Source organism: Tympanuchus pallidicinctus, unplaced genomic scaffold, assembly GCF_026119805.1.
Source record: "Tympanuchus pallidicinctus isolate F22 unplaced genomic scaffold, pur_lepc_1.0 scaffold3, whole genome shotgun sequence".
NCBI classification, from domain to species: domain Eukaryota; kingdom Metazoa; phylum Chordata; class Aves; order Galliformes; family Phasianidae; genus Tympanuchus; species Tympanuchus pallidicinctus.
Genome location: NW_026294747.1, coordinates 95,901,700 through 95,928,910, shown reverse-complemented (window position 1 = coordinate 95,928,910; position 27,211 = coordinate 95,901,700). Strand labels below are relative to the sequence as shown.

The 27,211-nt window shown below is 42.5% G+C and overlaps 1 protein-coding gene across 5 annotated transcripts in view; it reads right to left on the bottom strand.

The window, feature by feature from the left end:
- Window positions 1-27,211, bottom strand: part of RARB (retinoic acid receptor beta) — a 318,900-nt gene that overhangs the window by 6,992 nt on the left and 284,697 nt on the right. For all 5 annotated transcript variants that reach the window (XM_052692251.1, XM_052692253.1, XM_052692255.1 and 2 more), the window contains 2 exons: window positions 11,717-11,877; window positions 5,180-5,356 (listed from right to left, as the gene is read on the bottom strand). In XM_052692251.1, coding sequence (XP_052548211.1) covers window positions 5,180-5,356; window positions 11,717-11,877 — 338 coding nt within the window. The remainder of the gene's footprint in view (window positions 1-5,179; window positions 5,357-11,716; window positions 11,878-27,211) is intronic.

The following is a 27,211-nucleotide window of genomic DNA, read 5'->3' as shown; positions in this document are numbered from 1 at the left end:
AGGTGCGCTGACTCAGGGCCGCACCGGGCGTCAGCGCCGAGCTCGGGCCCTGACTCGTCCCCACCGGCAGCTCACAAAGCGCTCCTTGTCCCGCCGCCCGCGCGCTGCCTCTGAGCCGATTAGCGGCTCTGAGCCCTCACGCGGCAGCACGCGGCAGCCTCAGCAGCTCGCCCAGCTTCTCCTCTTCTCCCCTCAGCCACAGCCGCGTGCCGCGCACCGCACCCGCCCGGGCGGCCTCCCCCGAGCCGGCACCTCGCGGCCGAGCGGCGCAGGAAGGCGCTGCGTTGTCTCCGGCCGGTCCGCCCGTGTGAGGTCAGCCGGCCGCCCCGAGCGCAGACAGCAGCGCGTGGCGGGGAAGGCGTGCGGTCACACCTCCAAGCTGGCCGTGAGGAACGCGGGGCTTTCGTGCGATGGCCAACGCGCACCTGAGGGCTGTGACTGGAAGGGAAAGCTACAAAGCACGGTGCCTTGTCAGTAGCAGACGGCACGGCGACCATGCCCTACGCCGCCAGGAACCGCTGGAGGTTCTCGCCCCTCACGCTGTTTCTTATCCTTTTACACCCAGGAGCTGGGCTCCATGATCCTCCCCCTAACAACTTGGGGCATTCTAGAATTCTACGGTGTTTAAAAAGAACGATAAGGAGCGTGGAGGCAGCTGGTGGAACAACAAACACCTCTTCAGAGCCGTTGTCCCCGAGCAACCTGCCTCCTGCTGTATGCAGGCTGCGGGCTCCCCAGCACTCCCTGTGGGCCGGCCTCGCTCTGCTGCAGATGCACGGAGCAGCCTGAAGCTGCCACAGGGCCGGCATGGAGGTCATCCAGGCTGCACCCGCAGCAGAAGTGAGCCGGGGGCTTGGGGAGGGAACCAGAGAGCCAGTGAGCAGGCACAGGGAGCCTTGCACAATTCACGATTAAAACCTTCGGGTCCCACGGAATGCAGTTACTTCCAGGCACAGCCGGCAACTGGGAAGGTTTTTCACAAAAGGCAAACTGCAGGCTTTTGTGCCTAAATGCCGCTTGAGCCTTTAATTGGATGAGCCTGCAGTGGCTCAGACGGGGCAACTGGCACAGCTGAAGCTCAAGTATGTGTTTTCTGCAATGCACTTAACTTGACTGGAGCAATCAGGTCTCAGGTTTCTCCTACATTCCTTCTACATTATCCCACAACACACTGTTATTAAACTCTGAGACAGATCATTTAAAATGTTTTTGTGTTTTTCTTTCCTTTTTTTTAATTTATGCCCTTCATCAAGATCTGTGAAATGCTATGGATATTGCTGAGTTGCTGCTAAACCTTTCTTGGGCAAACTTCCAGTGTCAAAGTAAAGTCAATTTCAAGCTCATAGTCACTGAAGAACATATGGGAAATGTCAGCACTTCAAAATAAGAAATCATTGTATCTTTCTCCATTTTAAACTGTCTAGAAGACATCCTCCTAATGTCCTCAGTACTGTTTAGATTTTGTAACTAAGCCAAGTATTTTAGTTGTCACTCTGCTCTTAAATGCCACTTGCAGCCATAAATAAGGTTCTTGCCAATGATTAAAGGACCCTTTGTTTTAAAGAATACATCTTGAAGTGTCTACAACTCAGTTACAAACAGCTAGAAAAAAATCCACCATCCAGTTCACACAAAACCCAAACATCCAGAATGTTGCATGTATTGCTGCTGCTGTCATACTGTTACCTGCTTTACACAGATTTGCTGAAGTAAGAACTCCTTGTGCCACACGCTCACTGCCCCAGCCAGGACAGTTTCCCAAGGAGAGAAACTCAACCTCTGCAAGGGCATCAGCAGATCAACAAACCTCCCAGCACTGCCATGCTCTCTGGAACGAGTTACCCTGTGCTCACAAGCTCCTGCTTGGTGCTCATTGGGATTTTACAGCAAAAACTAACAATGGCATTATTAGAGCTGAGAACTTCAGGGTTTTCCCATTGGATTCGAGTAAGACTGAACTATGGAGTCCCTCCACATCCGATGCTCTCCTGCCACGGGGCCAGCGGACCGGCAGACAGAAGCAGTCACTTTTATGAGGGTTACTGAATTTTAGTAACATTTATCCCTGGAACCCTTGGCTCCAGAGCAAATACAAATTCCACCAGCCTCAGTTGGCGCCTTTAACTATTTTGCAAGACTTGATGTTATTTCCCTTATAGAATTTGTGTTTGTTTGTACATAAAACAATTATTTGACCCACATCCAATGGAGTTTATTAAGTTCCTGGCAGTATCTCCTTTCTCAGGGTGTCAGGGGATTAAGGCATCTAAGGCTGCAAGATCCAGCTAAGCTGAGCCCTCAGTGGTGCTTCTAAGTGCTTTGGACTCACCCCTGCCCAGGAGGTAAAACCAGGTCCATTGAACCAGGGCTGGACACAGAGTGCTCATGCTCATGCCTAAAGCACAGGGCTCCAGCAGCCCCACCGAGATGCTGCCCCTTGTCAGGAGGGCAAACATGAACAAGGTCTGCAAGCACAGACTGGCAATACAGAGGTGTTAGCTACAAAGGCCAAAGAAATGAAGACATTTGGGATCTGCAGAAATCTCTACTGTGGTCGTGCAGATTGGCACCTGCTCGGAGCTCTGCCCTGACCAGTGTTCCCTCAGCATGAATCCTCAGCAGGTCCCTGGGTGCAGGGCAGCACTGCCCAGCAATGCAGGCACACGGCCAGCTGCAGTCAGGCACACGCTGTGCCTGGCTAGGAGAACTAAGGGGGAAAGCAGGCTCTACGAAAACACTGCTAAAAGTGCTGTTATTTAGCTTAAATAAAGATACAGAGCTGCACTCCAATCAGACTACGTGCAGGTGATGTGGGTTTAATGGATATGGGCATTTCACAGACCATGCGCATGCTACACATAACTGTGGTGGTGGTAATTATCCCTTTTTCTTTTTAAGCAGCACATAAAGTAGTCACATAAAGCTTGTCTACATGTCACACTGGAAACTTAGGACTCTCACAGCAAGCTCATCTTATCCATCTTGAGTCTGAAGAATCCTCATCTCTTGCTACTGCAGGCAGCTATGGTGCTTGTATGTCTACCTGCACAGATGTGTCACCTTCTGCAGTTTTGTGAAATATAAAGAAGACAACAAGCAGGTGGACAGGAATGACAGAGCTCAGTAAAGGTTGTAAGTACAGCTTGGATATTACCGTACTCCCCAGGAATAGAAGTGGTGAATTGGCTTTAAAATAAGAATCAACCTTTTCTGTCCATGAATTAGGTGAAATATAGTTACCATTTACTACCAGCCTTGTTATTAATATTCTAAGGAGCAAGTTTTTGTTTAGCCACCTTGATGAAAGGCTGTGAAGTGCCTCTATTCAGCCCTGTGCCTTTATCTAGATCTTTATTAGTCCTATGTGCAATCAGGAGTTAGACTTGATGATCCTTGCAGGTTCCTTCCAGCTCTGGATATTCTGTGAACTCCAGGAACCCACAGGATCCTTAACAATTACAGAATCAGGGTACAGCTTTTTTCCCCAGTAGCTACAGAGCCAGAAAATGGCAGCTCCAAGAAGGGAATGCAGTTTAAAGCATGAAGTTTTAGGGTTAAAGTGTTTGGATGAACAGGTTTTTGCTATATCCCAACCTTTCTCCCTACCATCATTTTTGAATAGTTCCTGTAGGCTTTGCAAACAGAAAGCAATTCTCTTCCCATACTTCTAGCAGAATACTTTTGAGGAAATGTCCAAGTGTATGCCTGTATGCCTCCTGGTGTAAGAGGAATGTAACTGCACCTTCTCATGGCAGAGCTAACGATGACAGGCACACAATCAGTAATAAATGGCCCTGTCTTACAGAGGGATCACATGTGATAATGCTGAGATGGCCTGGTCTGAATGGGACTGGAAGAAAGTGATAATGAGAAGTGACTCTCGAAGACCGCATGGCAATCTCAGCTTTCCTTTTTTTATAGGCCAAAGAATAATATCCCTTCTCCTCCTCCACCCCCTTTTCCTCCTACATCAGTGTCCTCTAAACACAATTCCTCACAACAGCTTTTGACAACACAAGAGGAAAAGGTCACAGCAGTTAACATCTTCCCCAATAGGCTCCTGTTGGAAGTAACGCACTTTTAGAAATTCCAAGGTTAATCACTTTAACTTGAAATTCTCTAGTTTAAACTCCCACGTTAGGCTGAGAAATATATCTACAGTAGCCGCCCTACAATGGGCTTCCTCATCACACTGAAAATTCACCTCGTTCAGTAAGGACCAGAAGGCTGATGCTCAGAAGGAAACATTTAGAGGATGTATAAATCATGTTTGAATTATTTAAAACACATTTAAAGCATTAACTGTTTTACTAAAAGTCACTGCAATAGTCAATAATAAGAGCATATTTGCCTTTAAAAGCCTGAAGACATCTAAGGTCTGTATAAAGAAATGATGAGATCCCAGAGGGCTCCTCTGAAGGTCAGCATGACAAACCACCAGAGACAAAGAGAGAGAGAAGAGCTTGCCACTCAGTGGCATGGTATAGAGGAAAATTTCAAGCTTATCTGCATAGTTCTCTTCTGTAGATTTTATACTTCTCTATTTAAAATTGAATTGCATTTTTTCCTCAAATGTGTACGAAGTCCACAAACAGGAGTCCACCTTCATAGGCACCTACAGCATTCCTAAAAGCAGGTAATCCTGTGTACCAAAGGCTCTGTGCCTGCTGGGCTCTAAGTGCATCGCTACGACCTGCAAAATGCTCACTCCAAATATTTGGATCTGGATCCTCAAATCATTTCATGACCAGCTGTACAGCACACCCCTAAAACTCAGCAGGCTTCCTTCTGGAAATCCTCCATGCAGAGCCCTGGCTGCACTGATTTGCGGGAGGAGGAAGAAGAGGAGGAGGAAAGAAAATCAGACCACTCTTCAGTGCTAAAGATGGGGAAACTTTTCCAGACATGCATATACTTCTTTTTTATTATTTCAAAACACGCCTTTCTTGCAGCTATACTGAAATCCATGAAGTGTAAAGTCTCACTATGTATTTTGAAAAGCACAGCCATCCTAAATAACAAGTATTAGTAAACATGCTAGAATCCACTTGTGAATGTGCTGGTGAGTTTAATTATGCAACCATTAAAGCTGGGGCAGCATTTGACCTTTTGTCAATTACAGTAACAGAGTGTAATAGAAAATAAATCACTACTAAGGAAATAATATAAAGATACGTACCAGTATGTCCAGGCAGGCTGCTTTAAGTAGAGTTATCTGGTCTGCAATGGTCAAGCTTGTAAAGCCTGGCAATCGTTTTGCAAATTCCACTATTTTAATAATGCACTTTGTTGCAAGTTCACTGAATTTGTCCCATAGCCCAAGATCCAGTCGAACCCGATGGTCTGCACTGGAGTTCTGGAAAGAAAGGCAGAAGGCACCATAAATCAGTAACATCCCTTTCAGTAAGTGGTTTTCAAGGGAAAGAATCAACAACCAAAGTATTCCTTCCAGAAGTGCCCTCTATTAACATTCCAGGCAATTTCTGCAGTTTGCTGTTGGGATGATGCTGTTTTTAAACTTGGATTAATCGCCTGAAAATTCCTTGGATATTTCTCTGTTACTTACGATTGCAGAGGCCATCTGTACAAGGAATACAAATGAACTTAAACATTTCCAAATGCCACTATCATTATTCTTCCTTGCCATTGTATAATAAGTGCATTGAGAGAGACAATTTGCAGTTGTACCCCAGAAAATAAAATGAACAGTTGAACAAGAATATTGGGTCTTCATCTGGAAAAAGCAGCACAATATCTGGAACATAGTGTCACATACTTAAGATCTTAGCAAATTAGTTCTACTTAATTTATCTGCTCTGTGGCTCTGCAAGAGTTTTACAGCTTTCTCAAGCTACGGTTTCACATTAATTAAATAGCACTTTTTTACACAACGTTACAAGAAACACCATGTGCAATGATGAATGCTGCCTGCTCATAGGATTGGGCATCCAACATACATCCTCCTGTTCAAAGAGCCACCAAGACATTCAGGTTGCATCTCTCAGTGAGCGCTCACATATCTTACTCCAAAAGCCCACACTTTTCTAGGACACATAGCAAAAGCTGTACCCAGGCATTTGTCACCTTGGTGCCACTGCCTTTCTTTTGTTCACGGGAAGGACAGACTGAACAGGTAGAATGGGGATGTAGGGAATGGGATGAGCTCAGCAGGGCCATGGATGCTGTCAGCAGGCCCAGGTTCCTGCAGCCCTCGCCCTGTCCCAGTGCTGCACTGCCATGTGCCATCTCCATTGTCAGTCATAAAAGGGAAGGTCATGGCAGCCCCAGGGGAGCCACCAGCTGGCACTCACCTTCCCTTGCAACAGAGTAGAGATTCAAGCCAGTAATATTTATATTCGGCCACTATTACACAGAATAAATGCTAAAAAGTGTTTAAATGCATGATATACGTCCTTCTTTGCTTTTCTTCTTAAGGGATAAGAAATTAACTTCACTACTTCTATTTGAATTTTTATTCTGGGAAAAACTCTTTTTTTTTTTTTTAATGACAGATTTAAAAATAGGAGAAAATGTCTTTATAATGCTAAGCCTAAAGAATTGCCTTCAGAATGGTCCAAAACTAATGGGTTAACAGTCATTGTAATGCCCTTTGAAACATTTCTTTCGGCTACTGGAGTATGCATCCTTCAGATTTATTTTATTTCATCCTCAAGGACCTTGGTGAAATACAGTACATTGGAGGAAAAATAAGATCAAGATGTGCAGTCATTCAGGCTGTAATTAAATTTAATAGGCAGTTTATCCAGTTCATAGAAAGATGGCATAGCGTAGAGCTACACAAAGCAGAGCCTAAAGCAGGAAATCATTTTACAATAGGGTATCCATCTGGAAAAAAAGACGTTGCATGAAACCAGCAAGTGTGAACGAAATCTTCATCAGTATCATATGAGGTTACTTTATCATGCTGCAGTACTGGCAACGGGAAGTTTGACATGTCTTCTATTAAGAGTAATGCACAGCCGTCTTAACAAATGTAAATCTAACTCACCATTATGCAAACTGAAAGGAAGGGGCAGTTAATAAAATACGAAATAACCTGGTGTTTTACTGAGCGGGTTGCCAGATTCCTCAGTGTTGGATCTAATGGGGTTTACACATTGTCTTTGAGATGCCACAAAAGGGAAGACTTTCAGCATTTTTTCTGGTAATGAACGTTAGTCAAAATCACGGTCGAAACAGCTAGATTTTGAGCAGCATTTCTCAATATGTAAAAACAAAACGGATCCGGTATCGATGTATAGGTTGAACAATAAAGCACGGGGTTAATAAAATGCCTGTTAGAAACTCTGATTAAATTTGCCTGAGGATCTCCTGTAGCGGCGCTGTGAAGAACACGCAGACATGACGCCTTTTCCTGAACACTGTACTGAAGCAGGAGGTTTTTGGGTGTCTTTTCCAGGATCAGCCTTGCATGTTTTTCAGGCCTTTGCACCAGTGCACATATGGTGGAACAATACTGTAATACACCCTGGTGACATCTTTATCAGTGGAAAAGCCCAACCTTGCTATGAAATCCAATTAAACAGCCATTTTTGCCACATAAATGGATCCCATTTTTTCCATCATTTTTGTTCTTCATCGCAGGCTGCTCTATCTCCACATTAACAATATAGGATGAGTTACTCCCAGAAACAGACACAGTAGCAGAATCCCCACTGTCTTTAAAATCCACTTTACAAATGAAACAAGGCTCACAGGGGCACTATGCCCTAATCAGGAACACTTGCAATACCTCTTTAGTAAAAGCAGTAATGCACTCCAGCTCCTGCAGGCTCACTGAGGACCACAACCCACTTCTTTGCTCAATCCCAGCATCAAGACATATATTTCCTCTACACTGGCACTGAACAACAGCCGTATCACTTCTAAGCCAAGGACTTACAAAGAGCAAAACGCCGCTGAGGGGCAAAACCTCTCTACTTGCAGCCAGCAAAGAGCAACCAGGGAGAAACTGAAGCAAAGGTCCAACAGAGTAAATTTTTTTTTCCCTTTTATCCTCCCTTTATCACGAGGTTGGATGTAACACAGCTGCAGACTTACAAATAGTACCAGTCTCAAGGGATGAGCAGTATAGTTACACTCAATTATACTATAAAGTATGACATCTCTAGAGAAATTACTACAGCACTTTCTCTTACCTGGATGACAGTAATAAAACAGATCTATTTATGATGGACTTTTGAAATCCATTATGTTTAAAGAGCTTGCTGATTCTCATCATCGACAGAACTCTACTTGCCCCTGCCTACCAAATGCAACCGTTAAGGCAAATGACTCAGGGAATTTAATACAAGCGCTATTCCCTCATTATTTTAAGTAGACTTTTATTAACTATGCAAAGTACAGCAATTATTGTAGATAGGGACACTTTTTCTTTTTAAAGAGCAGATGGATATAAAAAATGCAATTGAAATGCTTTTCCAAAACCAATATTTTTGACCGGGTAAAAATACACAACGGGAAAAAAAATAAGCGCATAACCTTTCCTGCAGGAAATGCAGGCTGCAGTCTTCAAGAAGAGGACTCAGATATGCAAGCCAAATGTCTGCACAGGTGGTTTTTTTTATGACCGTATCTCTGGCAAGCTCTTTTTTCCTCCACTCTCTTACACTGACATTCTTTGCTCATTTTAGCAACAAACAAAACCCTGCTTTAAATTAGTCCAAAAGATCACATAACCAAGGGCGCACAGGAATCGCACGCATGGAACAGACTCTTCCGTCCGCACTTCCCATCACTACACAAGTGCTAAGCGCGTGAAATTCAGTACGCTCGTTTCTCACCTCTCAGTTAAAAAATTAAGTCAAAATTTATAAGGTTACAAAAGCAATCTGTATGGTTTGCAGCACGAGAGCACCATGTTTCATGAGTGTTAGCCAGCAGGAGCAGACAGAAAACATGACTTTAATATTCTACCTGTATCAGCCTCTTGCTATCAGGAAAACTAAAGCTTCATATGGTTCTAGCTCAGCATTTAGCAAAAGGGTTGTGTGCTTCTACTTTTGAGTTCTGATCTCTATTTCAAGTGTGTTAAAAGGAACAACTACCACCTGAACCCTGCCATGCTGTTGTCCAAGGACTGAAGCTGTTTCCCTCAACCCAGTACAAAAACACCTCACTGCAGCCTGAGAACATCACAGATCTCTGCAGTCTGGTTTCTCCTCCACCCCATTGCTTGGCAGTCTGTTGGAGATGAAGGCCCTTTACTCCAGCCACAGGGATATTTAGGAATATTTCATTTCCCAAGGTTTTTTCTTGGGTGCAAGCACACAATGGAGAGCTGTACTGTCCCTTTCAAAGCCAGGCAAAGACACCTCTCACAAACAAGACATTACACTGAATTCCTATCTAAAATGCTGGAGTGGTCACCAGACCTTAGTTAGATGAGAGGTTTAAGTACTGTGCATTTCACACAGAGATTATGAGAATGAAGCCAGAGGACCGTTAATATTTAGGCACCACCCCTCTCTGCTTTGATGCAGATGTTGAAGGAAGACATAGAGCTCTCAAGATTCCAGGTAAGCTAAAAATAACTCTTTCAGTATAATTTTGGTACTGGGACTTGAATTGTTCCAAGTCATGACAAAGTAGCAGGGACTTTAGTCTCTATTCAGCCTCAGAGTCAGCACGGTCAGTTTGAAGCAACTCAGGGCCCCTCAGTGACTCAGATTTGTCCATTTCTAAAATCCAGGTGCTCTCAGAACAAGCTCGGACACTTTTTTTGAGGACATCAGCACATCATCAGGTTCAGCAGGAACCCAAGAACAAAGGCATTGGCAGCATGATATCCAACAAGATCCTTTCCAGTTTCCATCTGTATCATTTCAACAACTAAAATATTAATGAAACTTAAGCCTCTGATCCATGCAAGCACATAGGTGCCCAGGTTTATCTTTCAGCCTTTGGGAACTTGGACAATTACCAGTACTAAGTATTGGCACACCAGCTGCAGCGCACTTTTCTAATGCAGAGGTAGCACAAAGGTTTGTAACAAAACGTTCACATTTGGAGGTATATGGATACATTATTCTGGGATAGCCAAGTCATTTGCAACGCAGCCTGTGAGCAATAAGCTCTGGCATGCATTCCAGTCTGGCTACGTGTCCCAGCTACGGATATCTGATCACCTCTTCTGCAAGGCATAAACTCACTGTCTTTGAACTGTAAAGATCTCTCACGCTTGTTCAGAAGTGCTCCTGCATTAGCAGAAGTGCGAGAGCCTGCCTGGAAGATTTTATTCCCTTCAAGTTGGGGACACAAGCACACGCACTGTGAGGAGGGGTGGAAGACATTAACCCAGGAATTTCCCTGAAAAGACACACCATGAATCCCACAGCCTCCAGCCTTGCCTTTAGTTATATCACCAGCTGGTTGTTTTCGAGCTTCCAGCCTCGCATGCTGCACTCATCCCCAGGGGGCTGGCTGTGCTTGCCTACTGCAGTAGTATTTACCAGCATGCCTACATGGATTGTTTTGACTACGTCTAACGCAAGCAGAGAAAACACCAGAGAAGCATGCAGAGGACAGACGACTTCCCCAGCACTAACAATTTTATGCAGGTCTCGAAATTAAATGTGAAAAATACTTGTGAAAATATTTTCAGTGACACGGAAAACATGTACTTTTCTAACAGCACAACACATATGCTTGCTTTTCTGGCACTTAAATGCAAGATCTCATACCTAGATCGGAGATTTTTGAACACTGCAAATAGCATACAGGTAAGTATGCCACAAAGCAGTACCCTACTCACTGAACATTTATGCCACACATGGATCTGCCTAAATTACAATTTGAGAGACTTAATGTTTGTTTCAAGAGTAGAGCACATACTCAAAACAGAGAGCAATCCAGTGACAAACTGTACCAGGATGCCAGATCTCTGTTGCAGGTGCCCAACTGGGGCAGAGGACCACAGAGGAAGGCAGCTCCTCGGCCCAGCCACGCCACTCCCAGCCTCTTTACAGGGGGATGTTTCACACATCTCTTTGCATCAGCCAGTACTGCTCAGCTGACAGCCAGTCCAAACCCAACAAAGTCATTCATCAGCTGATAGCTAACATTTAGTTTTCAGTGTCTCTTTCATTAGTGCATTGGCAAACTTGACATTGGATTTTCCCTCGTATATGTATAAAAAAATGTATTTCCCAGAACTGTGCTCTAGAGAAGTTCCTACTTCTTGACCTGAGGCTGATTTTTCACTTCTAAAAAAGCAGCAGAAGCATTTGCTGCTTTGTAGTATTTTTGTAGACTGGAAGAGGAATGAAGTATAAAATGTGCAATTTGAAAACTGGCTTATTTCGATATTTTCTATTTTCTTTGACCATAGTAGTTCTGGGACAGTCACTAGTAGCATTTAAGAACTCCACACCTGCATCGCTGTAAACTGCTGACACAAAAGCAGAGAGCATGTTTTTGGAAAGCAATACATTTCTAATGAATGCTGAAATGTAATTCACTCATGGACACCACACTTTTCTCTGCTGGATTAGTCCTGCAGTCTCTTGTAACATTGCTAAGTAATGCTTTACAGTTAAGTGCACATATTTCCATGCATATATTGCAGTTTCTTCCTGGCTAAGGAGACTCAAGGAGCCAATAGACTTCTGCATCTATTTCAAACATCTAAAGGCTCCAATACAAAATTCACATCATCTACCAGTATCCAGAATATATTTCCCCAAATCATACTTACTGTAGTGTATTTTCCCAGCTGGCAGAGCGAGGGGAAGGTTTCCTGGTGAGCTTTTCGGATCTTCTCAGTGAGGTCATCCAGCTCTGCTGTCATTTCATAGTTTTCTGTGGACTCCTGCTTTGTAGGTTCCTTCTTTTTTTTGTTCCTATCATTTCTGACAGCTGTAGAAAAAGAACAGGCACAGATGATTCAGATCACCCCATGTTGTGCTTGTTGCTCTGTTCCAAAACATCACAAAGTATTTTGTTTTATTTTAAGCATAAATTATTATAAGTGGAGATAAAACATTATATTCACAGAGAATACACACACAAGCTTAATCATTTATCCATAAAAACTGAATTTAATGGAATAATGATGAAACCAAGCTTCCATAGGTTCTAGCTGTGGGTGTGCTATCATACTCCCACAGTACCTGTCCTCCAAGAGAGTGGACCACAACTCCACATGCATTCTAAGTCTCTCTTTAACTCTGCAAGGTGTGATTTTTTTCATTGTAGCATTACAGTTGTGCATGGCGAATGGAGAAATTCTCTGCAGTGACGTAGCTGGTATTTTATTGGATGTGAACTGTACTAAACCAAGACAGTAATGGTTTCTCTTTTTAGATTTCATAATATGGAATATAACAAACCCCACATTTAATACAAACTCTACCGAGCAAAAATTATTTAAGGGGACAGTTAAATTCAAAAACAGCCAATGAAAGAAGATGAAATGCATTGTACTCAAGATCTGAAGATCAAAGGAGAAGCACAAACACTTGAAAGAGGAAAAACTGCAGTGAAGCTATCTTAAAGTCGCTTGCCATCTGCTCCTGCCCTCGGATCAGCCTTCTACCTTCCCCGGGCTGTGGGGGATTACTGGAAATATGCATTGTGCTGCATTCGTTCTGTAATTGATTTCCCACATATTTGTGTTTTGTAATAAAATATGACAGCTGCTCTATCACCATGCTACTCTCTGTTCTTTCAATGAAAACAGCTTAATTTTACAAAATGTGCCCAGGAGATAAATCTATGTCTGCAGCATTGCCAATAGTTGTGAATTTTATCAAGAGGCTTGCTGTTAGTTAAAGCTAACATTTTAAGTGTAACCAGATGCACAAGGAACCCACCAGGCTTTACAGCAAAGCCAAACAAAATCAGTCCCTCTCCCCAGAGACTCAGTATTGATCTTAAACACTCCAAAGACTAACCACTGCTGGACAAACAAAACAGCATTAACATACACTGGGGCTCAAAACCCCAATATTTAGACCAGAGCCCCAAATTCTGGGGGTGTGATTGGAGAATGGCACACATAAAGATGGTCTGCCTCCACCTGCCAGTTCTTACTCATACCAGCAGAAGCCCACAGCTGGCTCTTTTCTCATTGGTTCCACAGGTCCATCTCCACAGTATCCCATCTTCTGTGGGCATTTGCTCTGTGTCTATAACTACAAGGTGGCAAAAATGTAGGCAAACACTGGACACTGGAGGAACAAGAGGAGATTTGAATTCAGTGTCACCTACAGCATTTATTAAAGACTGAATGACGCACAGCTAGATTCATGTTCCTCTGGGTGCTGTTTCTGAGAGAAAATTAAGTGCAAAATGGGAAAATAGCAAAGTGGAAAAGCAGCAGTCAGGGGTGTCTACAGAAATAATGTAAGGCATGCACCAGAAAACAAAAGATAGGACACAGAATGTTTTTTATGAGTGGATGAGGTACATACCTCATGCACAAATGGCTTTGGTTTCCTTACTGAAGGTTTGACTTTCCAACTGAGAGAATTCTGACCCTGCTCTGGTAAATATTTTAAGGATGTACCTGACTTCATTTGTGTGAACAGCCCCACACTGAAGTCAATTATGTGTTTTGCTCGATCAGGGCTGGGATGCTGAGCATCTCCATGGATTAAAGCCTAACCTCAAATACCATCAGTTTGCATGTCTGCAGTTACAGACTCTAAAGATGCCAAGAAAAGTGGACAGAAAAGGCAAAGGTGTACCTTATTCTAAATCATAGAATACTTAGGGTTGGAAAAGACCTCGAAGATCATCTAGTCCAGCTGCCAGCCCATCACCAGCATATCCTCTAATCCATGTCCCTCAGTGCCACACCTACACAGTTGCTGAACACCTCCAGGGATGGTAAGTCCCTGGGCAGCCTGTTACAGTGCCTTATCGCCCCTTCTGAGAAGAAACTTTTCCTAATAGTCAACCAGAATCTCCCCTGGCACAACTTAAGGCCATAGCCTCTTGTCCTATCACTGTTACCTGGGAGAAGAGGCTGACCCTCACCTTGCCACAGCATCCTTTCAGGCGGTTGTGAAGGTTCTGTGCTAGCAGTGTAGTCAGCTGTTGGGGAGTTGCATCCCCCCAGCCATTTTACAAATATTTTCCTAAAGCCAATGTCCTGCCCAACTTGCTCACTGGATCCCAAGGCAGAGCACAAATGCAGTCCTACACGCTGAAAAAAACATCCAGGACTGACACGTACATCTTGAGTGCTCCTAACTGCCACTGCACTCCAGAAGTAAATCCTAATCACTGCTGTACTTAGGAGATAAAAGAGCTCCTTAGAAAATTATGTAAACTCCTACACAACCACAAAAAGCAATAAGCTTTTGTAATAAAGGCCCATTTACTTATAGCTCTACGATTGACAAATTTGCTTAACAGGCAGCCTCAGCAACTACTTATCTCAATAGCTTTGAACTCCTCGGAAGACAAACGTTATTTAGGCCAGTCCTCAGAACTGCTGCCAAGAGCTCCCAGATACAAGAAGATAACTCATGCAGTGTTCCAGCCACTGCTCCTGTGCTACACCTCACAGCTCTTCCTTCAGCTAGACCTCAGGTCCTTCCCCTCCCAAATCCATAGAGTGACAGCTGCTGGTCAATCCATACCAGACTGGCCCAGGTCTGTCCTTTGCAGACACAAATCACTGAAGGGTAGGAAGGGCAGAAAGGGAGAATTAACAAGTCCTGAGAACTAAGAACAGTTCCTGCTCACTTTTTCTCTTATTCTGATGGTCTTTGCAATAACATTATAACCCATATAACATTTATCTTCTTGCTTTATGTGTACTTCTCCTATTTTCTAGATTTGTCTAAAGCTGCATCAGACCTAGTGGTATTTCTATATTCCCTGTAAGACAACACAATAAAGTGCATCTGACATGTAACACCCAGGCTCCAAAAGTATAAAGAATTTTGACTATGTTGAACTATTAAGCAGATTCAACTATATCTATAATTCAACTCAAAAAAAAAAAAAAAAAAAAAAAAAAAAAAAAGGGAGAGAAAAAGATTAAGATAACACTATGCTTAGAGGAGTTAAATAAAAACACATAAACACACATATTTACACAGTAAATTCCAAAGCCATCACTGCCTGGGGAACAGGAACTGTCACACTGCATGCTGGAATAGGTTTGGATTACAGCTGATGCTTATATTACATAAATCACACCTTTTTGTATCTTGGTCTTTACATGCATATGATCACATCAATCCTTGAAGCAATTCCATTGCCTTTTAATGATGATATGCAAGAGATGAATCTATGTCACAGTTAATGCTGTTGTGGAAAACTCAGGTTATGAATTTCATTACTTGGGCACTAAATTCTGATTCCACGGCTGCATTATTTAAGAGCTCCCAATAGGGGACAGTATGGAAGTTCACTTACCCTGTGAGAAATACTGGAAGTTACAAAATCCAAACAAAAATAAGGTGTGCGAGGGGAAAGAGAATGAGTAAGGTGTACCTGTGTGCGTGGGTAAGCCACGTCGGCATGCATCTCAACACTGCTTGGACAGCTGAGAGACACACGCCCAAGCCTGAGCATGTCTGCTCCCATCTGTCTTCCCATGACAGCTTCCATGTCATCTCCATGCATGCTGTTACAGGCATTTCCACACCCAGAAAAACTACAGGGAACCTTGGCAGGGTTTGCCAGCCCCTACCCTCCGATGCTCCCTCAATGCCTGATGGAAGAAGGAGTTGAACATCAGAGGCTGCCCTTTCTCTGCCCCTGATAGTCTGCTCCCCTTATCCTACGTCTCCCACTGCCTTTTCTCTCCTCTGCTTGAAGCAAAGGGCATGGAATGGATGCTGTAGGATGCTTCTAAGAAAAGTAGGGTTTGCTGTAGGTGAAACTAAGGAAAGGAAAGGCATGAACAGCTTCTCTCAGAGCACCCCAGCTCTCTCATTTAGCAACCATCCAGCAATTCCTGTGCTTGATCAGGCTTTTTTCAAGCATGCCATAACGCTTGATATTGTCTAGTGTCAAACACAGTGCCTTCATGTCCACCACATCCAGTCTCTGCTTGGCCAGATGAGTCTGGGATCCAGCCCAAAAGATTCAGGCAGTTTCTGGATCATCAGGTAAAATTATGGCATGCTGAGTTCTCGTGCTACCATTTGTCAAAGGCAACAGAAATGTATGCAATGGAAAAGATCCTGCAGCTCACAACACCATTTTTTCCAATTGCTTGCATAACTTTTGCTTCCCCAGATGCCCAGAAGATAGTTTGACAGTACTTTTCATGGATTATAATCATTAATCAGCAATAGATTCATGACTCGAAATGTTACCATTGCTGTTTTGCCTCTTAGAGATCCCTGTGACCTGTTACAGCTTTGTGTACCAGTTAACTGTTTTTGTTCCTGTGCTGACAACTACTAGTGCTTCCAGTTAGTTTGCATTCCTGCAAAACCACACCACTCTTGTTCTTAAACATTTCAAAGTTATTTGTTAAGCTAACAAATCTCAGAAGCACCACAAAGCACAGGGAGCAAGTCAGCAATTGCACAACACTCAGCTGCAAAGGCGGAGCATCAGCCTCACCACTCACAGGTGGCACCATTTGCCTGCCACTGCCACCATGGGGGCTGCTGTCCCACTGGCTCCATGGCACTTTGGGAAGCCATCGGCGATCCACTGCAGAAAGCCAGCAGCCCTGCCTGGTGGAAATGGCAGGCAAATGGTGCCATGTATGCGTGATGAGATCGATGCTCAGCCTTGCGGCCATGGCTTCCAGAGTGCAAACATGCACGGCTTGCATCCTGATACCCTGACATCCAAATTCCAGCTACTAAAAATTTCTAATTCTCGAAGGTTAGCAGTTGTGGACAATTCCAGTCAAATACACAAAACAACTGCTGTTGTTGCCAACTTTATTCATCAGGATAAAGGCCTGACTTCCTCCAAACACCTCTCATCTCCTTTCTCCCCTATTGCCCTTCTATAAACTGTGCTCCCTGTAACTAATGGCATAATGCAAGAACATCTCTCCCAACAGCCACCTTAGCAAACTTCCAAAGACCTAGCACTCCAGAACAGGACAAGGAACCAGCTTCTCTGGCCCCACAGATGAAGCCAGCACCTCGCTGCACATCACAGAAGGCTCCCAAGTACCAGAGCTGATGGCTGCAGGCACAGAAATGGAGGACCTGCTAACATGTGGTGATCTAGGAGGTTGTTTTTCCCCTTTCATAGGGAACATTACACAGCCTTCTCCTGTCACGAGGGGATCAACACAGGATGAGAATTAACAAACATCTTGTATAAAGTCCAAGTCATCCCCATCGTAAGAAAAAGAACAGAAAAAACATCTTGAAAACAACACAATCACGCCTGACAAACAGAAATGCCATCAATTCAGAATGATAAGAATCCTATTCATGTGTTCACAGCAATACAATTGCAAGCCAAACATAGCATTAAAATATGCAGAGCACTAGGTAGTTATAAATGGATTGGCCTTCCTAGGTCATGATTTCCAGATGAAATAATGTTTTCTTTCAGGCAAAAATGCTCAGTCTTTAAAAACAAAAGGAAACTATCTTAAAACAAATTCTTATGCCACAGTTGAGACTTGACATATGGAGAATGACGGGAGGCAATGCACGTTTCACATTAAAAACTCTTCTTCCTAATAGACAAAGCCAGTTAAAAGTACACAGTCTTGCTAGGAGCTTCAAGTACAAAAACAAACTACATTGAAAATTGCATATTTTGTAGCTGATTCAGAGAAACCAATAAGGTTAGCTGTCTGGTGCAACTGTCACAAGACAGCATCTAGAGTTAAGTGAGATAGTATCTCTCTACAGACACGTATCGAAATTAGCAAGGGAGTGCAGAGAAACAACCATGAAGGAAATTTCATGAGAACCTGGCATGCTACCATTTTCCCCCAGGCACAGAACGAGGACATCTATTAAAGCCTTCAAACCTGCCCCTGGTTTCCTGTTGAGAAATACTGCTCAGCTATGGCAGGCGTGCCCTGAGCACACCCCAAGAACCTCTGACATCAGGCCCTGCAGCTCCACAACACAAGACGGCACCACGAGCCCAAAGGACATCATCCTGCACGATGCCTTCACCTATGCAGGCTCTTCCAGTCACTGGTGGCAGGTTTTTATCCTGAAGAAGGTGAATTTGAACTCTGCCTTGCAGCTTTGTATTATTCATTACATAATTGCTATGTTTTATTAGAAATATGATCTATTATAACCTTGAATACAGTAACTTAAATGACATTGAAAATTAGATTATTCTGATTATTAGAGAAGTGAGAAAGGTACTAAACATTTGTAAGACTGATAATCAATCAGTGTATCCATCTGAGTGCAATAAAAATCAATCAGGAGCTAGTGCGTTTAAATCTAATTTTTTAAGCATGACATTTTCTTCTGAGTTTCTTTTTTAAATGTCACCCTCTTCTACAACAGTGATTGATTCTCTCCCCAGGGACAGTTCACTCCAACTGTTTTATTCAAAGCACAGAGATCCCATATTCACTTTCTTTTCTAAATATCAAATTAGTCACAACAATAATATTTTCATCAAAATGTGAATTTCAGAAACACACACGCATGTACTCAAAACTGTAAGACACAGGATCTAAATTGGTTCAAATAACAGTTTGCTTTTAACTAGCAAACAATGTATTTTAACATGGAAAACTGTGTGATTTTTTGTCCCTTAAATTCCCTTTTTTTTTCCCCCGTGAAACAGAAGGCCAAGGATTTGCTTGTTTAAAACATAATTCATGTAGAAATGTTTCAGCAGTGAACAATGAATCACTAGCTATAGGGAGTCTGTGAGTAATTACCTATGCCTCCAAAATAACCTTATTAGGCTATTGTAAGTATAGGGTAGACCTTTGATACCTATAGCCTAGGGGGCTCTATTTTTCCATTCATGCACAGGGGATTTATATGGTTATATCCTATTATAACTGACGAAAGCAACACATCTCCCATTTATGTATGAGGATAACTGCAGGGTTAATATATCAAGAACTGAGTTAAAAGAACAGGTTTCATTATATGAATGAATGATACAAATGGATGCTCTACAGCTTTATTTAAACGGCCTGAAACTTGATCTGTGGTTTCAAGGATTCCATCAGCCTGAAAATTTTATTTTTGACACGAAATTCGGCACCTGCTATTGTCACAGCCCTGAAAAATTAGTAGATGGAATGAGTAAAAAAAGAGTTTCTACTCTCTTGAAGAAAAACAATACTAATTTAACTTAGACGTAGTATCAAAATAACCAAGACAGTGCAGAACAATAAGCTGAGAGAAAAAACCCACTGAAGACAGCAGACAGGTATGACTTTGGTGTTCTTTTTCTTCAATTTTACTTTGCTATCATTTTCAAGATGAATAATTAATGGCAGGGAATATATACATATATGTATGTGCTTGCTTCTTAAACAACTTTCTTCCTGCTTTTAAGACATATGAGAAGAAAATAAGTCATACTTTGCATATCTAGAATTGACACTGCAAGGCCTGAAACCAAAAGAAAAAAACCAGCTGGTTCTAAATGCTGATTTGGCTTCAATGTTGAAGGAAACCTAGAGAAGATTCCTTAAAATACTTCAGCTCGGACAACAAAACAAAACAAAACAAAAACACCAAAGCTTGTAAACTGCTTCCAGGGCCATGAATATACTGATAAAGTCTACCTTTGTAGATTGTATATAAAACCAGCAGAAACAGTGTTTTGAAGCATGCAGGTGTGGTAGGCAGATGAGACAGTAAGTGGAACAGCTTAAGTCAGAGCCAGGATATAGAGTGCAAAATGCGTAACATGGGCTGAACCAAAAACAGACTCCTTCACCTCCCTTATGGTTTCCCTGCATGTTGCAGTCAAACTAGATGGAGAAACAGGAATCCAAATTTAACAATAAACTGTTTAGACAGCATTTTCCCTGAGATTTCCATTCTCAGGGTGCTTTAAAGGCATCAGCTAATTGCCGCCATGAAATATGATAATCCAGAAACTTCTAGAAGCTGAGGATTAAAGAACAACCAAAGGCTAGCATTAACAATTTCAGGCAAAATAAATCACAAGCATTTCCCATGAAGGCCCAGCAACATGTCTGCAATGGAAATAACCTAGTCATACCCACTGTGACATCAGTCACTTTCATTTCTACGTGTATTTCACATAACCTACAAGTTACACAACACCGCCAGAATTCTCCCTAGGCAGGTCCCACAATGTATCCATCCAGATAGTGATGCATTACAATGAATCTACACAAGTGTCATTCCCATCTCATTCATGTCCTGCCCCAAGTATCTCCCCATATTCTGCACAAAATCGTTCACTTCCTTCTCTAATTGTAAAAGTAATTACTAAGATCTGCCATGCCACTTGTAACAGGCTTTGCAGAGTAACAGCATCATCTGCTGGATGTTGCCAGTCATCCTGTTCCCTGGGTCAGTGCTGAAATTGGAAGGAGTTTTGGGAATCAATCATTCCATCCTGAGAGCTTTCCCAAACTCGCAGGGCTTACGCAAGGAAATGAAGTATCTCTGTGGTTACTGTCTACTGTTTCATCTGCCAAAATCCTAATGGATTTACTAGAAACTTTTTCAGCTATCTAGATAAAATTCTGTATGCAGCTAGTTAAACTGAAACAGTATGGGGAACAGGGCACCTTTTATGGAATAGTGGTGTCCAAACACATTTGCTGAACACATACACAATCACAAATGCAGTGTGATCATTCTTGCTCTTCCTTACAGCTCAAGTGACTAAATGCATACACAGCGATTGAAAAACACTTCTAAATAGTCAGTTTGACATTAAATTTATATTAAGCCATGATAAAAAAAAAAAAAAGAAAAAAAAAAGTAGAGTTGCTATTCACAGGCTGGGTAAAGCAAAACTCCCCAGTTTCATTTCAAAATCTGAACTTTCAGTCAGAAGTCGCTATGTGGCCATTAAATCTGTCTCATCTGATTTTAGCTGTGCCAGTGCCCTTTTGAGCTACCTTCACAAAGCAACTGCCCTTTTGACTACAGTCTTGAAGTCTGCTACACTAACGCTTTATGGATAACCGATTACAGGTAAAAATATCCCAAACTTGACCTTTTTTCTTCAGGGTCACCAGAAGGTAAACCAGTCTACTCATCTACAAATATTACATTAATTTCTCTTATGAGACAGTCATGGTAGTAGGATGGCTCGCAACTGGGAGAACTTCGGGTTATACAATGTCATCAATTCAATTTGTTGGACAGAATTACCCAGAATTGCTGATGGCAAGGAAAGTGCACTGCTGTAAACTAAAACCAGACACTGCACTGTTTCTGCCCGCTATCTGGCCTGACTATAACACTTCATAGTATGTGCTGCAGCTATTTTATTTCTCATCCTAACAGGCTGAAGCAAAAAGTACTTGATTTGCTTGCAGCTTAACTGGAAAGCTACCTATCGTGACAAATTGCAACTTCTTTCCTGACACCACCAACATTTTTAACAAAATGGCTTTCCATAATAAGCACATTCAAAATAACGAACGAGTTCCAGCTATCATACAAATCATACATAATCACAGGACTGCAGATGTTGGAAAAGACCTCAAGAGTTCGAGTCCAACCTCCCTGCTAAAGCAGGTTCCCTACAATACATTGCACAGATGGGCATCCAGACAGGTCTTGAACATCTCCATAGAGGGAGACCTCACTACCTCTCTGGGCAGCCCATTCCAGTGCTCTGTCACCATTACTGTAATAAATTCCTCTGCATGTTTGTATGGAACTTCCTATGTTCAATTCTGGGCCATTGCTTCTTGTCCTATCACTGCATTCCATTGAAAAGAGCCTAGTCTTGTCCATTTGCCTCCCACCTTCCTTTAGATATTTAAAAAGTTTAGTCAGGTTCTCCCTCAGTCCTCTTTTCCCCAGGCTGAAGTTCCCAGCTTATACAGCCTTCCCTCATACAGGAAATGCTCCAGGCCCTTCATTAAATTTGTGGTCCTTCCCTGGACTCCTGGGAGATCCCCATCTTTTTTTAACTGGGGATCCCAGAACTGGACACAGTATTCTAAAGATGGCCTCACCAGGCGGAATAGAGGGGAAGGATCACCTCCCTTGACCTGCTGGCCAGGCTCTTTTTAAGGCACCCCAAGATACCTCTGGCCTTCTTGACCACAAGGGCACGCTCCACTCCAGTGAGTCATCTCCCCCTAACATATGCTGACATATGTGGTTATTCTTCCCCAGGTGCAAGACTCTACACTTGTTAAACCTCATCTGGTTCCTCCCTGCCCAACTCTCCAGTCTGTCCAGGTCTTGCTGAATGGTAGCACAGCCTTCTGGTGTGTCAGCCACTCCTCCCAGCTTTGTATCATTTATGCTTTCTGATCATACATGATAAAACAAATTGGACAGATAGTAAACAAAAAGGCTACAGTTCTGTCGGAGGTTAAAAAAGGAGGGGAGCTGGAAGCACCCCTTCCCTGTGCTCATACATTACCACTCAGCACACAAAGTAATGCCTCCTGAAAAGGATGAGCAGAAGTTCAGCAGCAACACCAAAACTGTGTGCCACCTGCATTTTTACCTTTCATTAAGGCTGGTTTCATGCAGTGAATACAATTTGAACCCAAAAAGCGTTCACTCCTATGTTATTCACCAGTATTAAAAATAACAGCCCCAACCTATCACCACTACCACTTTAGTCGTGCAGTGGTGCTACTCCAGCGATCTCAGCAGAGTCCTATTAGTGTAAAACTACAGTAACGTAGTGAGAGATCAGATCTAATATCTGTTTCTGCAGATGGATAATACCGCATTCATAGCTAAGTTTCATTTCTTTGTTTAGCCCTCAAGGCTAAATTTCACATTCGTACCTCCTGGTGTCTTGTGCAATTGTGTAAAGGTGCATCTAGCGAGAGAGCTGCCAACTGACAACACATCTGAAGAGGCTTGCGTGCACTGTGTATTTCATCAAGCACAAAGAATACATTGCCTCGTGCAATCGTAAATTGAGCTCATGAAAGCAGAGGAACAGTTGTTCCAGATGTGTTTTGAGAAAGGGAGCTATAGTCCTGAACCACAGCGCTAGCCTGTGTTACAGCCTAGGCAGCTTGCAGCCCTGGCCTCCCACTAAGCCAGGGATAATAAAATCAAACAAAGAGCTCAGCTACTATTTACCTATTCCTCTGAAGGTAATGTAGAAAACCCGCACAGAATTTTTTCCTAAGGACATCTGATTGTTGATACTTAAAAAAAAAAAAAAGAAAAACAAGTGAAAAAAAAAAGGAAGATTGGGAGGTTATTTCCATCTCTTGACGCTTTGAGGAAGGTGGTGTGGCTCTGAAGTGGGAGAAGGCAGCACTCAACCTCCCTGCCATTGCCACTGCTACCAGATGACCTGCTCTACCAGGAGGCAGCCCAGCAGCATGAGATCATAAGACAGGAGGGAAACACTGCATTACCTAATCAGGTGGACCTAAAAGCACCAGAAGAGCAATTAACAAATATATTGTTGAGACTTCACATGTACGTGCAGCCCTGCACAGCTGGTGGGCATGTGCTAGCATCTGCCTGTGGAGATTGTTCTGAAACTGGGCCTCATTTCTTAATTAATAGTGCTTGCCATCAAGATGTCGCAGTTGTAATACCAAAAGTATGTCTTATCAAATGGTAAAATGACAGAATGACATGCTCAAAAACTGCATTTTGAATTTTCTTCGCAATAGCTGAGCAATGGGAATAAAAAAAAAAGCTGTAAACTAGTTTAAAGAAGGGCTTTTTTTTTTTTTTTTAAATCACACTGTCCTTTTTCACAAACCTTAAACTAAGGCTGAGCTCAGGGGGATGCCTTTTACTCCCAGCCACAGGATCTTCAGCTCTCTGTAGAAGGCTAACCTGAGCTGCAGCATGCTCCCTGGTCAATGGGAGTAACACATGGCTGCTGTGCTGGGCTCAGAGCACTTGGCTGGCCATGTCACCAGCTTCCCATAAATGCAGGGCTGAAGCTGGCGGCTGACACAGGTAAACAAATTAACTCAACTTTGACATCTTGCTGCCCGCTCTGAGACGCTGCGCAGGTGAGTTGAGGCTCTAAAAATGCTCCTGCCTCTCAGCCACACATTGTGCCTGGGATCTGTGAGTTTGGGATAGCACCAGGTTTACTGCGACTCTTCAAAGAAACATGCAGTAGGCAAAGGTTGCTGCCTGTGCGTTTAACAAATATTGTTCTATCCATAATTCACATGCAGAAATGCTGCTTTTCATGTATGAACGCAGCTCTTCCAGACATCTGCACTCATGCTTTATGTAGTGGCAGGAGCATTGTGGCAGCACGGGGTCTAATTCCCTCAACACACCTGCAGAAACCCCAGCTGCTTTGACACTCCTGTTAGGACATGAATCACTCCACATGCCTGCACCTAATTATCAGACTGACTATTTTGATATATTCTATTTTTTATGTACAATGACGAAGAAGTTCTTTAAAATACGTTCCAACTGTTCTTGCATTTAAAAAAAATAAATGTTTTTTTTATCTGGGAGTTAAGTTCTGAAATAGTAATAATAAGTGGACTGGATTACTTAAAAAAGAAGGCATGGTAGCAACTACTGGCTTAAGGAGCTTAATTCTGCCAGACAAGGTCAAGTAACATCAAATCCTGATTTCTCTGTAAGATTTTTTAAAATATCTCCAGTAATGCCAACACTCAACCTTCCCACATTAAGTGCTTTCACAGCACACCAGACCAGCCAGACCTAGTGATCACAGAAGGAGCAAGGCAGACACTTGTTTCCAGGAAACAGCAACATACTAAAAAAAGAAGATTGTTGATTTGAAATCAAAGTGATTACTGTGGCCTCTGCAATTTCCACTGCAAGCCCTTACTGCACACAAGGGAGTTTGTTTTCAGAAGGCAAACAGGCGGCAGGTCATCACAGAGTTAACTCAATAAAATAATAATTTCTACTTGGATAAACTGACCTAGTTTTCCCAGACTTCTCTATGAAAACAAAGGATGCAACTTGGACACGAGATGAAGTGGAAGCCAAGGGCTGGGTAAGGAGCTTGGACTGCATAGCCAGCCCTTAATTAAATGAGGATGGTGGTCCCCAGTAGACAGAAACTTGCATCACAAGACGGCGGCACAGTATTAATTGGTGTTACCGGCAATTTCTTCTCACACCTTGTCTTCCTGGCCTTCAACAGCATGGGACTCATCACACACCGGTTGGGCACCTCCTTCCCTTCCCTCCTTCTAGTAAGGATGGACTTCTAAACAGCCTTTTTAGGAGAAGTCCTCAGGATATTGCTTCTGGGAAATCACTTATGGTTAGCATGGGCTGAAAGTTGGGATTTTCAAAAGTGTAGCTTTCTTCATTTCATGAATGAGCCGATGAAGAGCTGTGGGACCCCAGAGCCGCAGGCTGCACGGCACACATGTCACAGATGGGCCCAGAAGGCACAGTTTGGAGGACAGGAACCAACAAGGATCCATCCTGGCCCCTTGTAACTCATCCCAAGGTTTTGCAAATCTGAACAAACCACGATGTTAACAACTATGCATTTTGGAATTCAAGACAGTGTTATTTTTCAGCAAAACGCTGTTGTGCTGGAATGCCTCCAACCAGCTCAAGTTAAACAATTTGCCCTGAGTGAATGTTCAATAGAGGGAAAAGCTAAACTTATGAACAGAAAGAGGCCAGATTCCCCCTCTTTTCTAATCCATCGCACAGCATTAGATTAAATACTCGTTAAAAAAAAATATATAATGAACTGTTAAGACCAGGATATTTAATGATTCCCCTTAATTGTCATTCTTGCTACATTTCCTGGTTCCTAGGGAGCATTTTTAAAGTTCTTCATCCATTATTGCAAGGCTCATCAACCACAGGGTCATCCCCCCACCTTATACCCCCAGCCAAGAAAAAAGACCCCAAAACTCATAGGGATTAATCCTACAAACCTCGGGGGAGGCAGCCAGTGTATCTATATGCTTTTAAATGTATTCACGCTTTGCCATGCAAAAATACTAGTAGGAAAAATAATAAACTAATAAACAAATGAAATAGTTATAACTGACTTAGAAAACAGCAGGAAAAGTTGCCAAAGTTCTGACTCTCTCGTACAATCCTCAGTAGATTTAAACAAGTAAAATATTTCTGCTTATTCCCTTCTCTCCCTGTGTACTTTTCACTTTATTATGGGAGAGAGTTGAGCATAATGGAGTTGCTTTACCTCCATAAAGCAGCTATCTTCCTGTCTCTATTTGTTTTCTTTTTTATTATTATTTGCATCTCTTCTCAATTTAGAATTATTTTCTGATGTTTCAACTTAATATCAGTGTTAAAGTGAAGAGGCATTCAAACAGAAAAAAAGAAGTACTTACATATTCAGTTTTTCTTTCAAATTACATAAAGAAGCAAACTGAGTATCCTCCTTGTAGAAGGAAGCTGTCAAAAGGTTCTATCAAATTAACAGTTCTCTATGTCACTTGTAACGGGCATCTGGAGCGCATGAATTTGATCCCTGAGCTCTCAATGCGTTGATCAGAGAGCGCAACACTGCACAACATGGACTACAAGACCAAAAGCTCTGAGCTCTTGTCTTCTGTGCTCATCTTTGAGATTTCTAATTTGAAGCTCACGTGCTTGCTCCCTACCAGCGAAGGTAGATTGGCATCATCAGAGAATGATTCAAAATTCACTTAACTCTTAATATTCCATCTTCCAGTATCAACAATTTCTCTGTATCAGAACAAACTTCTCTTTAATGAAATTTCATTAGTCACACTTTTTTTGAGTAGCTCTTCCCCACTGTCTCTCTAAAATCAAAATAACATTGATCACCCTGAAGCAGTGTTGTGGCAAGCAAAATAGGGGTAAGGTAATCGTTTTATGGAAAGAATAGCTCACACAGTGAGCCCATGTAAAGTGACACGTCACAAAGGATGCTCACTGATTCATCTTTTGAGGCTTCCTCTGTTGATGCATCTGTGCCACAAAATGGCTAAAACCTATGCAATACCAGCTTTAGTCTTTTTGATATATAGAGAAATCTCTCCTACAAATAACCATATAATATTTAAAACTCTGAAAAATAATTTTCTGTATTTACTGTGTCACTGGGACTCTAAATGTACACAACATATGAAAATGACTAAAAATACTGTACTCTACCAGAAAATATGTAATTCATGGATTCTTATGAAAGATAATGG